General features: G+C 41.3%; 1 protein-coding gene across 1 annotated transcript in view; it reads right to left on the bottom strand.

Annotated features, from left to right (window-relative positions):
• Positions 1-211: 211 nt before the first annotated feature.
• LOC123370321 (alpha-1-antitrypsin-like) overlaps positions 212-14,071 on the bottom strand; it is a 66,605-nt gene continuing 52,745 nt past the window's right edge. Inside the window, exons 6-8 of the mRNA XM_045016746.1 lie at positions 6,865-7,138; positions 2,220-2,367; positions 212-400 (exon numbers count right to left, since the gene is read on the bottom strand). Of these exons, the coding sequence (XP_044872681.1) occupies positions 212-400; positions 2,220-2,367; positions 6,865-7,138 (611 nt within the window). The remainder of the gene's footprint in view (positions 401-2,219; positions 2,368-6,864; positions 7,139-14,071) is intronic.

Here is a 14,071-nt window from a genome sequence, read left to right as displayed (position 1 = left end):
CTTTTCTTTGTTTTTAAATGCAAACTCAAACCAATCTGTAGTGATGGTGATTTAAAATCTATTAAAGGTCTCAGTTGTGAAGCAAAATATACAACACTAGAAGGGAAAAGGTGGCCTCTAAAGCCATCTCTACACTGATTAGATCAAAATGTTTCTTTATTTAACAGTGGTGGTAAATTACTCATAGTTAATGCATACAGAACTTTAGTAACTATTGTTCCGCAGGGTTCGAGATTTTGCCAGCAAAGAGTATGTTATTATTACCTTCAAGTATTACCAACATGAAGGGTCTATTTAATCTAAGGATAGTAGGTGTAGACATTGGCACTATTTCCATAGTAGAGACTGCTGAAGCTTCAGTGCCATTCTCATCCACATTCACAATGGCCTGATGGATAGCCTACAAGGAAATCAACAAACATTACCGTTCTGGGTGTGGACTGCAAGCAGGTTTCTGAATATGAGCTTGATTGTTTTTAAACCAAAAGTGCTTAGAGAAATAACTGCTAAAGAATGAGCAACAGGTGTGAGTGAACCCCACAAACCAAAAGGGCTGCTGCAAACCCAGCAAGAAAAATTGGTGATCTGCATGAATCAAAATCACCTCATCCTTAAAAGAAGCCATTCCCATAATCACTATTTCATACTACTATCACAAGCACTGGCCCCGATTCTCCTCCCACTTACCCCGATGTAAATCAGGAGCAATTTCACTGAAGTCAGTGGGGTTACACTAGTGTAAAACCAATGTGAGAGCAGAATTACACCCAGTTGTTTGGCAAATTTATATAGTGGAGTAATAGTTCACAAGTGAGAAAAAGAGTGGAAAGAAAATAGATTTGAGGGGTACAGATTGTTTTCCTTGCATATGTCTTGTATGTTAACAGCATCAGAAGTTGCATAGATAAAATGGCTTTGGGGCAGAAAAGGGCACAAGCTGGTCCTTACCACACTGAGAGACATTTATAGAGCTGGATTCATTAGATTACATCTGTTCATTTGTGGGTGGTTCAGGGTTTCTGTATTGTTTTTTAACAGGAGTTCAGTGTTAACTAATGGAATGTACCCTGCACGTAAGGTATAATTGTAAGGCTCTCAGACTGACAATCCAAATGGACTGAACATGGGTTGAACTGTAATGGTCTGCAAGGGGCTGGTACTGAAGCTAACAGGAGCTAAGGGTGCTTCTCTAACTGGGAGAAAATTTTGGACCAAAACTTTTTTCAGTGAAAAATGTAGATTTGGTGACACTGAAATAGTTTGAAAATGCATGCCAAGGTTGACAAATTGTGTGTTTAAAAATATTTTCTAAAAAAATCAAAAATCAAAATGTTTTGATTTTTTCAATTCAAAATGGCTTTTTTGTTTCAAAATCCTCTTTTTTTTTTTTAATTTATTAAATAGGGGGGAGGGATAGCTCAGTGGTTTGAGCGTTAGCCTGCTAAACCCATAGTTGTGAGTTCAATCCTTGAGGAGGCCACTTAAGGATCTGGGACAAAAATTGGTCCTGCTAGTGAAGGCAGGGGGCTGGACTCAATGACCTTTCAAGGTCCCTTCCACTTCTAGGAGATTGGTATATCTCCAATTATTAAAATGCTGTAAAGGGAAACAAAAGGTTTCAAATCTGGTTGAGTGAAATGTTTCAGTCAAACAAGAACAACTTTTCTCACTTCTTGCTTTCTCAAAAATGTTGTTGTGAGTTTGACCTGAAATTATGTTTATCCCCTGATTTTACTGGCAAACTTCAGAATTGCCAGTAAACCAAAGAACCTATTTTTTGCCCAGCTGTTCAGAGCACCTTACAGAACTGAACCCAGTGTTTTTAATAATGGGAGGGGCAAAGGAAGCTATGCACAGGCAGCAGAAGCAACAGAAGCTCTGAAAAACAGCACTTTGTACCCCCTTTCTTATCAAGGGGAAGCTGGCCATGGGGTCTTCTCTGGGAAGTGGGGGAAGGGAGAGAGAGATTTGCTCAAGTGTGCAGTAAGTAAAGTGGCCCCATGCACTGTAAAACTCTGCTGGGCCAAAAATGTTGCATCACAGCAAGTTACAGCATATACAACTGCACAGGCAACCTAGCTAGTTTGGGCTGAATATTCCATCCCTCAGTCCCTGCTTTTCATACAGAGCAAAGCCCTTTTATGTGGGTTTCCTCTAGGAAACATTTGTAAAGATATCAGTTACCATGGATCCTTTAAACAGAAAGAAACCTAACTTACCTCTGAAATCTTGTGCCTAGGCTGCCCAGTAATTCCAGACAGGTCAGCTTCATTAGTGAATACATTTCTGATGCCCAGTCTATAAAGAATTTGTTTTAAGTCAAATCTTCCATGAACAGAGAATCTTGGCAGATATAAATTGATTGAACTGTCCAAAGAGAAATGCAAGAAAATGGTAAAACATTTCAATCAGATGTCACAGTGCACGGCAGACTCATTCCTGACAACATAACATGCTGTGGTGATTATTGAGAAATTTGTTTGCATTGTTTCCACTAGCCCATAGAGAAGATTTGACTGAAGACCCATGACAGATTTCCTCAGGTGGGGAACAGGTGGTTTCTGATAAGTGGTATTGCACTTGGAGGAAGGATGGCTTATAGCTAAGGTGCTACTCTAGAATGTGGTAGACTGGGGTTCTAGTCCCTGTCACTTAGAATCTCTCTGCCTTAGCTCCCTATCTGTTAACTAGGTATAATAGCACTGCTCTGCCTCACAGGGGTGTGGTAAAGATAAATACATTGAGGTCTGGGAGGTGCTCAGAGACTATGGTAATGGGACCTATAAGGATCTAAGCCCTGGTCTACACTAAGCTCGGGGGTCGAACTAGGGTACGCAAATTCAGCTACGTGAATAACGTAGCTGAATTCGAACTACCCTAGTTCGACTTACTTACCCGTCCAGACGCCGCGGAAGCGAACTCCGCGGCTCGAAGGTCGACTCCGGCAACTCCTCCTGCCGCGGTGGAGTACCGGAGTTCGAACTAGCGCTTCCGGGGTTTGAACTATCGCGTCTAGATCAGACGCGATAGTTCGAACTCCGAGCAGTCGAACTTGCCGCGTCGACCGTCCCGGTAAGTGTAAACGTGGCCTAAGACAGTTTCAGGACAGCGCTAAGTACAATGAGGCTGTGCTCCTGAATTTGACAAGTGCAAAGCATCTGGATTATCCCTTCACGCAGCTTTTTTTTCCTCCCCATCCTCCAGGAGATTCCTTATCTGCCCCATCAAGAACCTGATTCAGTGACAGCCACTGAAGTCAATGGGAAGATTCTCATTGACTTCAAAGGACTATGGGTCAACCCTCAGGACAGCTCATCTCAATGTCCATAATCAGGAGAACTGTCCAGCAGGCTTTAAAAACAGAATCAAACTTCAGAGCCTGCTGGACCATCTTCCAAGTTTCTATTACTGGTATGTTGCCAGTGTCCCTTAAGATATCTAAGGTTGTACTGTATTCCCATTTTTAGGGAAATTTTCCTCCTTAAGGCTCTTAAGCCAAGATTTTCAAAAGCAACTAGTGATTTTGTGCCTGATTTTCAGAAAGTGCTGAGCATTTACCCTCTGAAAATCAATCTCTTTTAAGGTGTCTCTAGCTGGACACACAAAAAAGCAAGGCACCCAAATTCATGAGTCCCTTTTGAAAATGTTGGCCTTAGCTTAACAATTAAATTAAACCTGTGGGAGGAAAACAAACAAAACAAATTCCAAAGAGAACAGAAGAATGTGTGGTGCCTAATTTATTTAGGAAAAAGCTAACAAAGCATATCTGTCTAGTTTATGAATCATATTGTTGGTTCTATGTAAGATTTAGTCAATTTAATGGAAAATGAATACTTCAATGCTTTCTGTAAAACTAGTCAATTCTCAGTATTTCTGGTGCATTTTTTTCTCACTGTCCCACTGTCTCTAGTTTTTCTGGAGTTAGTTCTAGCATCTACAGTGAGAAGCACTAGCCATTTGATAGCACGTGAGAACACGTCTTAAGTTAGATGCTAGGATTGTTACTAGCTAATAGTGCTAGTGGAGGTGCAATAGACTCTTTCCTGATTGCTGCTCTCTTCCCTTTTCCTGTTTTTTTGGCAGAAGATGCTGACTGCTGCTCTATTAATGATGCAACTGTCATTGGGCCATTTTTATCCTGCCATTATATAGAATAACCCATTCCACCTATCCCCATCTACTGCTAATGTGAGGGGAAGGAAAAATGCAGCACACACACAGCCCCAGGAAGAGAGGAGTAGACACTGGGACACACAACAAATTACCCACATGTTAAACAGGGTAACACACTCTGTGCTTTTATACCTTCCATCCAACAATCTCAACAGGGTGACCAGAAAGCAAGTGTTAAAAATTGGGATGGGGGCAGGGAGATAATAGTTGCCAGTAAGAAAGCCCCTAATATCAGGATGTCCGGTCACTCTAATCTCAACAGTAATGAACACTTCTCACAATAACCCTGTGAGTGGTATAAACCCATTTTGTGGGTGGGAAACTGAGGCACAAAGAGGTCAAGTGACTTGACCAAGATCACACAGAAACTTGGTGTCTGATCTAGGAATAGAATCCTGAGCTCCTGAATCTCTAGTCCTGAGATTTAACCACAGGGCAACCCCTTTTTCCCTGAATGTAACCTACTGAAATGGCCTGAAGTACACTGCTCCCAGCTGCATGCAATTCTATGTTATCTCCATATATTTATTCAGACCAGAAACACCTCTACCCTGATATAATGCTGCCCTTGGGAGCCAAAAAATCTTACCGCATTATAGGTGAAACCGCATTATATTGAACTTCCTTTGATCTGCCAGAGTGCGCATCTCCCCCCTTCCCCGAGCACTGCTTTACTGCGTTATATCTGAATTCGTGTTATATCGGATCACGTTATATCGGGGTAGAGGTGTACATTGAACTGGACTGTGCAAAAGTTCTTCACTGAAACCAAGCATAACTCAGCTGGGTTTATGCAAGTCAAATGACCTCCCCTTGGAAACTCTCTTCACTACTGCAGTGGGGTGTGAGGCATCAGGCTGCAGATTGACGTAAAGGTGACAAAAAGAGAACAGGACCCAAGAAGTTCCAACTGCATTACTGCTAAACAGAAAAACAGGTAGTTAGCCTACTCCCCTGGAGGCCCTTAAGTGGGTTTGATTTAGGGAGTGAACGGATTTACTACACCCTCCCAAAGATGCAAAATGGACCAAACCAACTGCTCTGACGACTATGTGGAGAGAAAGAAGGGTTTACTGGTCATCGGTTTGCATGAGTGCCAAACTCCAGTGAATTTCAGTGAGTGAACATGTCCACACAAAGTCAGCTCATTGGGGTCTCTAATAATGAGGTCTTTCTATACTACAAACCATAGAACTCCACTGCTGCTTTATAGGTAGATTATTCCAGTTTTGGAAAACGTAAGAACATTTTGCTTAGTTCTTTATCTGCCGATACTAAGGCAGCTCCTCTTTGCACAATTCACGTTTATTTGACAGGGATAACACCACTGACATTTTGGTTAAGTTGTTTCATTGCCCAGTACTGATTTTAGGAACAATCATGAGCATTGGGGCTGAAACTAGCAGTGTGGAGGGTGTTATTGCACCTCCTGGCTTGAAGTAGTAAAATAACAACCCAAATACATGGTTTCTGCACCCCCACTATAAAAATTGTACCAGCACCACTGGTCATGAGGATCCTCCTGTTGGTAGAGCTAGATTAAATTTTTACATTTTTGGAGTTTCAATGAAAAACAGTTCACATTTTTCAGTGAAAGTTTTTGTGAAAAAGTGTTGCCATGTTTCAAAAAGCTCTGCCAGCTAGTCAACGTAAAGAACTGTAAACTGTGTATTTAATTTAATTCAATTCCTTGTCTTAAAGCTGGGGTTTGGTAATCTAAGGCAGTGTTGTTAAGCATTCAGCCTGCTTGGTGCATTTATGTGGACATTTTTACTCTCCAGAATGAAAGGCCCTGAGTCCGCCAATAGGCACATGCTTAATTTTATGCACATTAGCAGTCCCACTGTAAACATGCAAGAAGCCAAGCACATTTTCAGCACTGGAACCTAAATTTGCCCCTTTCAAAGTGAGTTAAAATTCTAGCTCTCATGGTTGCAAAGATAATGTAACATGAATATAATAAATGAAATGCCATCTTCTTGGGTTTGCCAGCAGCCTGAAACAAAAGCTGCCACAGGGAGGGAAATGCAAAAGGGAAAGAAATGAGATAAATGGAGAACAACAGACTACAGAGAAAGGCACATAGGGAAGCAAAAGAAACAAAATGCAGAAATGGCAGTGGTCCTAAAGGGAAGCAGATTTTCACATTGAGTGATATAGAATGTGACAATAGGATATTGAACAGAAAACATGTCCTAGGCTTGGTCTACACTACAGACTTATATCAGTGTAACTATATCGCTCAGGGGTGTGGAAAATCCACACCCCTGAGCTACACAGTTATACCGACTGAACTTCGGATGCAGCCAGTGCTATGTCAACAGGAGGGCTTCTCCCATCAATATAGCTACCACCTCTTGGGGAGGTAGAGTATCTACACTGACAGGAAAAGCTCTCCTTTTGGCATAGATAGCGTCTTCACTACACTACAGTGGTGCAATTGCATCAGTGCAGTGCTATATGTGTAGACAAGCCCTTGAAAATAACTAAAAAAGTTAACTACATAAAGGCCATATTCTAGTCTTGATCTTTATGCATTAACCTCACTGAGGGTAGCACATTAATTCTAATTCTGTACCACAGCCAGGGGATCATAGTTAAAAATACAATCATCCTTCCCCACGAATTTGTCCGACACTCTTGATCTAAAGGGACTGCCTGCCACCAGAATTGAGAGCTGAAAGATTTTACCTTTCTGAAAGTAATTTTCTCCATTTAGTCAGACTTTCACATGACAAGCCATTCTCCAACTTCCTCATTTGTCCTTCATCAGGCAGAATAAAATATGCTTTAATGCTTTCTTCCTTATAATCCATTTGCACCACGGTGCTAGACAGCTGGGCATCATAGGCGTGTTTGCACATGCCCATCCGGAACATCATAGGGACTTTAACAACTGTGTTTTCATCCACAAAGAAGTCATCCTCTTTAGTGTACTTTGGATTGAAAGTTTTATTCCACGTGGCTTATGATTCAAAGAAAGAGAGAGTTAGTGGATGTTCTGGGAACAAGAAGCCATCCTTAGTTGGCATTAACTGCAGTAGCTGTATTTGCCTTCAGAGCTACACCAATTCACACCAACTGAGGATCTGTCCCTAAACGTATAAATTAGAATAACTCAACTGTAATATACTCAGGGGGGGGTTGGGTTAGGAGTGGTTTAAACTAACCCAGAAGCTGTTCTGTAGTAAAAGGATGGTGCTTTCAACTTAGATAGCCATCATATACCCCAATGCCTGTCCTTATGCCAGAAGGAATTGCCAGACTATTCTCAGGGAGGAGGCTTAATACATTCCCCAGTGTCCTAGCACAGGATATGAGTTGATCCTGCACGTCTGGCAGCAATTTTCAAGTGACAGCAAGCAGCATGAAAGCTGGAGTAAACATCTCCTGCCACCACATTGGCTGGGTAGCACACCAACATTTTAAACACCCCCCAAAACCTAATTTGGATGGGAAAAGCCATAAGTAGACTGTGCCCTGCTCTCATCTCTAAGAAACACCCTCACAACCTCTCCTCACCTCAGTCAGGTTTAGGTGCGGGACTAGGTAGAGGAGTTTTCAGCCCAACTGATCCCTTTCTTTCACTTGGGTGAAGTCCATAAAAGAGCCCTGGTTCAAGGGGATGGACTTCAGCCAAGCAGAAGAAAGGATCATTTGGGCTGAAAACTCCTCTACCTAGTCCCACACCTAAACCAGATTGAGGTGAGGGTGTTTCTTAGAGATGGGAGCAGGGCACAATCTACTGATGGCTTTTCCCATCCAAATTAGGTTTGGGGGATGTTTTAAATGTTGGTCTGCTACCCAGCCAATGTGGTGGCAGATGTTTACTCCAGCTTACATGCTGCTTGGTGAAAACCCTCTTGCAAAATGTACTGGGCAAGCAGAAAACATGGGATTTTCAAATGCTAATAGCTTGGTCAAAACAAAACCAATCTTTTCTGAAGCACTCAAACTGTTTTCAGAGAAGTGTCTTCCTCTTGGTGACAAGAAATTCCGAGCCAAAATCCAACTATTCACCCTCATTCACTGCACCCATAGAGCTGTTAGCAAACAACTAGAAAAACAACAAAACCATTGCAATGATGTTTCTTGTAATATGGAAATAAATTGTTCCCTGTCCTCCCAACCCTATGTACTAAAAAACAGTTGATCTATTAATCAGTTTTGCTTAGACTTTCCCAACTGATGTATTTTTCAGAAAGTACTGAATAACTGAAAACAGAGCATTAGAATGCATTCACATGCTTCCACTGTAATGCTATATGTTCCCACCAGATAATGCTTAATATCTATCACTATCTATAACTTCCTTTTCTTTGTGTGTGTGTGTGTGTGTATCTATATATATATATAAAGTGCCAAAAATACACCCCTTTCTTGTAATTAGAGGCGAGATACCTTGAGTTCTAGTCCCACCTCAGACACTGTCCTTAATGATACTAAAATAGTGTGTGTTAATGCCTAGATATATGGTGATGGGATCCTTAAAAATACCTCAACAACATTAGCTCGTAATAAATCTTGTTTTAACTGAATTACTGAAGTGACTAATCTCGTCAAACTAGAGATGGTCCCAAGTGAAGCTGGTTAAAAACTGGCCTCACTGTCCTGCAGGAAATTCTGATATTTTCTTGCCAAATCAAGACAATGCCAAAATATCAAAAACAGCGGAATGCAAAGTTCTGAAGCATTTAGATTCAGAATTGTTGAAATGTTTCATTTTTATATTTCTGATCAAAATTAAATGTTTCAGTATTCCTGAATCAAAATGTTTCATTTCAGTATGTTGAACCTCAAAATATTTCTTTTTATGATGGTTCTACAATTAATCTGTGTCCTTTGAGCTGCTGCATTGTCTCATGGGAGCTGTAGTTCAGGTGCCTTGTGCCCCTATTCTCCTCTATGGGCTAGGCTCCCTGGCTGGACTACAACTCCCACAGGCACTGCAGCAGCTCAGGCAAACAGATTAATGTGCAATTGATCTGAAATGAAATGTTTTGATCTGGTTTCACAAACCAAAATGTTTTGATTCAGGTTAACCTAACACAAAATGAAATATTTAATTTAGATTTTCCAGATGAAAAATCAAAAAATTTAGGCAACAATCAAAAATTTTCACAGAGATTTTTGATTTTGTAGCAACTGCATTTTCTATTTTAAATAAAACAGATGGAAAATTCCTGACCAACTCTAATCCTAAACCCCAAAATTCAGATCTGGATCTGGATTGCAAATTCCTCAGAGTTCATCCAGAAATGCGTCCTTTATGACCACTAGCCTTAGCAGCTCTTCCTAATTCAGAGACAATGAATCTGCATTTATAAGCTGTTGGATGCAGTCTGCCATCATACAAAATGTCACGAAGAACAGAGGATACTGTAAGTAGGAGTTGTTGACAATTTTCCATCTAACTGTTTTTCATGGAAAATCGGGGTTTTGACTAGAACCTTTTTTATGAAAAATTGTTGCTTTCTGGGGAAAATTTTGTGGAAAAACTGAATCCCTGAACACCAAAATATTTTGGTATTTGATATTTCACTGAAAAGTTGGAAAAGTTATTATAATTTTCTGCAGAAACCAATCCCTATTTTCTGATCAGCTCTAAGTCTAAATTACACTTTGCTTCTCAATTAAAGTACATGAGCAGCACAATTACCCTGCTGGGTAAAATTGGTCTAGTTGACTAAACCCTGGACTGAGAACAAAGTCCTCTGGAATTCTAATCCCTCCTCCAACCCTGAGTCACTCTGAGGCCTTGTGCAAATAATTTCATCTCTACCCTTTGTTTCCTCAGCTATAAAACTGGCATAATAAGAGTTACATAGTACTTAAGGGTGTCATTATTATTAATTAATGCTTGTATGGGGTTTTCAAGATATAAAGTGCAAAGCATTATTCTTTTAAAGAGGAGAAAATTGCTACATTGTGACTGTAAGCTTCTCCATAAACAATGTAGCCACAAACATGATGTATGTAATTTTAGAGTAAGTCTGTCTGTTAAAAGAAGTCTCCAATTTTTGTACTGTCCAGTCAGAGCCCCTGGACTCTTCTTTAACACGGCAGAAGTATTGCCTTGTCATGTTTTAGGGGAATTCCATAGTGAGTCATAACATTTTTTGATAAGTCACAGGCCCAAATCCTGATATGCTCAGGCAGCTATTACTTGCTGCTTACTCGGACAAAATTTCATACACAGCTTTGGTTAAAAACTGAGTAAGGATGTCAGAATTTGGCAGATAGATTGCATATTGGGGACATTAGAGTCATAGAATATCAGGGTTGGAAGGGACCTCAGCAGATCACCTAGTCCAACCCCCTGCAGGACCAATCCCCAGACAGATTTTTGCCCCAAATCCCTAAATGGCCCCCTCAAGGATTGAGCTCATAACCTGGGTTTAGCAGGCCAATGCTCAAACCACATTCATTAATTCTTCCCTCCTCCTCCATCCAAACCCAGATATGCCTATGCTGCCCTTCCTCTTAGCAGGGCACTTTTCAAGGAGGTCTTGCCTCTGCAATTCTTTACAATGCTCCAAGGACAAAAGGAAACCCAGAGCTTGCCCTTTCCAGTGGGTTGGACAATAATTCCTCGCTGGACTATGGGGACAAGTAAAATGACAGGATTTTTTTGCGGGGTGGGGTGGGAACATGCTCACTATCTAAGCCCCCAGGCAAACAAAAAGAGTAGCAAATCATCTGGTGAAACCCTCAGTACAGTGCAAGTTAGAATGCCACCAAGCCTCCATCCTCAGACAACAACTCAATGTAAGCTACAATGTACTGTGGAAAAGGGAGAATAGACATCAGGATTGCGGGGGGAATAATCACATGGTACAGAGGATGGAAGAGACATTAAATGTTACGTCAGACTTTATAAAAGCTTCTAAAATTTCAGATTCGTCTCCAAACCAAACCCAGCCTCTGAACCATTCAACATTTTAGCCCATTGTTATTTTCCATGTGGAAGCAATGGCAGCAATAGTTTGGATTTTAAGTGTAATTCTTCGCAATTTCTTTAAAATCAAAAAGAAATGCAGTTTGTCTCAGGGCATAATCATCCATTCATAGCAAACATTTTAAAGAGAGAGGCATTTAAAGTGGAAAACAGGATCTACACATGCAAAACATTGGGGGTGCTGGGTATTCATTTCAGATATGGAATTGAACATTTTGGCTAGGGGCATCTCTACTTTTAAATAAATATCCATTTTAGAACATGTGTGACAGTTACACCTTCATATTTGCGAGGTAGAAGAGTTTAGTCCCTATATTATTTTCAGTGAATATTTTCTTCTTCTTATTATAATGTATGATATTGTACTAAACTTATGGCTAAACCCTTCAAATCTGTGTAACTTCTACTTCCATAGCTGTTTGATTTTCAGAGTGGGCAGAATCTACATTTTTGTTGTTGTTGTTGTTGTTGTCCACTGTTAAGATTGGAAGGAAAGCCTGATACCTGCTAACTAAAAGCCTGTCTTGAAAATGGTATTTGGGAGATGAGTAACGATCTTGAAACTAGAGAGGGACAGATAAAAACAGGCCTTCCTTGATGGAGTGGGGAAGAGGGATATGGATATGGAAGAACAAAGAAACATAGAATCATAGAGTTAGAAAAGCCCATAAGGGTCATCTAAGCTACCACCCTCCCAAGATGCAGGATTTGGATGGGTTTTTTAGACACAACAAAACAAATAGCTATCCAGCCTTCTTTTGAAAATCTCCAGTGAAGAAGCTTCACACCCTCCCGAGGCAGCCTGTTCCATTGTCCTGCTGTTCTACAGTTAGGAAGTTAGGAAGTTTTTCCTGAGATTTAATCTAAATCTGCTAAATGGTACTTTGAACCCATTGCCTCTTGTCCTGCCCTCCATGGCAAGACAGAACAACTTTATCCCATCTTTTTTATGACAGCCTTTCAAGTGAATCAATTGAACTAGATTCAAACTAGTTTTACCACTCTAAACTAATCCTTCAAAGATTTACACAAATGCATTGATGTAATTGAAAAACAAAGGGAAAATGTCTTTTCTGAGAAGGAGTGGGTCAACATTTGAAGAACTTTGACTAGCTCAATAGCTGGTTACAAACCAAGGGGTAACATTTCCAAAAACTTCACTGACATTTTTCATATTTTTAAATTAATTTCAAAATTTAGAAGTCAAGACAACTTGTAGGAGTAAAGAGACTCACATGTGCAAACACTGGCACAACCAGGGGCCCTGGTCAGGTTTCAGAATGTGATAAAAGGTGTAATCAGTTACCTTAGTTACAAAGAGGTGGGCTTTGAGGAGAAGCAGGAGTTCTGTTATATACCTGCCTCTGTGCTGTTTGCTGTTGCTGGGACAGAATAAAGAATTTTCCACTCAATAAGTTGTTTGGGTATCTTACAGCATTTTGCAAACTCCACTTTAAACCTGCTTATCAGAAATTTTCATAGCATTTGTCAAGGGTGCCAATTCAGGAAAGCACTTAAGCAATGTGCTGGAAAAAGGCTACTGTAGTGCCCATCTTTAAAAAAGGGAAAAAGGAGGATCCGGGGAACTACAGGCCAGTCAGCCTCACCTCAGTCCCTGGAAAAATCATGGAGCAGGTCCTCAAGGAATCAATTCTGAAGCACTTAGAGGAGAGGAAAGTGATCAGGAACAGTTAGCATGGATTCACCAAGGGCAAGTCATGCCTGACTAACCTAATTGCCTTCTATGAGGAGATAACTGGGTCTGTGGATGAGGGGAAAGCAATGGATGTGTTATTCCTTGACTTTAGCAAAGCTTTTGATATGGTCTCCCACAGTATTCTTGCCAGCAAGTTAAAGAAGTATGGGCTGGATGAATGGACTATAAGGTGGATAGAAAACTGGCTAGATCGTCGGGCTCAACGGGTAGTGATCAACGGCTCCATGTCTAGTTGGCAGATGGTTTCAAGTGGAGTGCCCCAAGGGTAGGCCCTGGGGCCAGTTTTGTTCAATATCTTCATTAATGATCTGGAGGATGGCGTGGACTGCACCCTCAGTAAGTTTGCAGATGACACTCAACTTGGAGGAGTGGTAGATACACTGGAGGGTAGGGGTAGGATACAGAGGGACCTAGACAAATTAGAGGACTGGGCCAAAAGAAACCTGATGAGGTTCAACAAGGACAAGTGCAGAGTCCTGCACTTAGGACGGAAGAATCTCATGCAGTGTTACAGACTAGGGACCGAATGGCTAGGAAGCAGGTCTGCAGAAAAGGACCTAGGGGTTACAGTGGACGAGAAGCTGGATATGAGTTGACAGTGTGCCCTTGTTGCTAAGAAGGCTAATGGCATTTTGGGCTGTATAAGTAGGGGCATTGCCAGCAGATCAAGGGACGTGATCATTCCCCTGTATTTGACATTGGTGAGGTCTCATCTGGAGTACTGTGTCCAGTTTTGGGCCCCACACTACAAGAAGGATGTGGAAAAATTGGAAAGAGTCCAGCGGAGGGCAACAAAAATGATTAGGGGGCTGGAGCACATGACTTATGAGGAGAGGCTGAGGGAACTGGGATTGTTTAGTCTGCAGAAGAGAAGAATGAGGGGGGATTTGATAGCTGCTTTCAGCTACCTGAAAGGGGGTTCCAAAGAGGATGGATCTAGACTGTTCTCAGTGGTACCTGATGATAGAACAAGGAGTAATGGTCTCAAGTTGCAGTGGGGGAGGTTTAGGTTGGATATTAGGAAAATCTTTTTCACTAGGAGGGTGGTGAAGCACTGGAATGGGTTACCTAGGGAGGTGGTGGAATCTCCTTCCTTGGAGGTTTTTAAGGTCAGGCTTGACAAAGCCCTGGCTGGGATGATTTAGTTGGGAATTGGTCCTGCTTTGATCAGGGGGTTGGACTAGATGACCTCCTGAGGTCCCTTCCAACCCTGATATTCTATG

This window comes from Mauremys mutica, chromosome 4, assembly GCF_020497125.1.
Source record: "Mauremys mutica isolate MM-2020 ecotype Southern chromosome 4, ASM2049712v1, whole genome shotgun sequence".
Taxonomy (NCBI): domain Eukaryota; kingdom Metazoa; phylum Chordata; order Testudines; family Geoemydidae; genus Mauremys; species Mauremys mutica.
The sequence above is the reverse complement of the archived record's forward strand: the minus strand, read 5'-3'. Positions and strand labels throughout refer to the sequence as shown.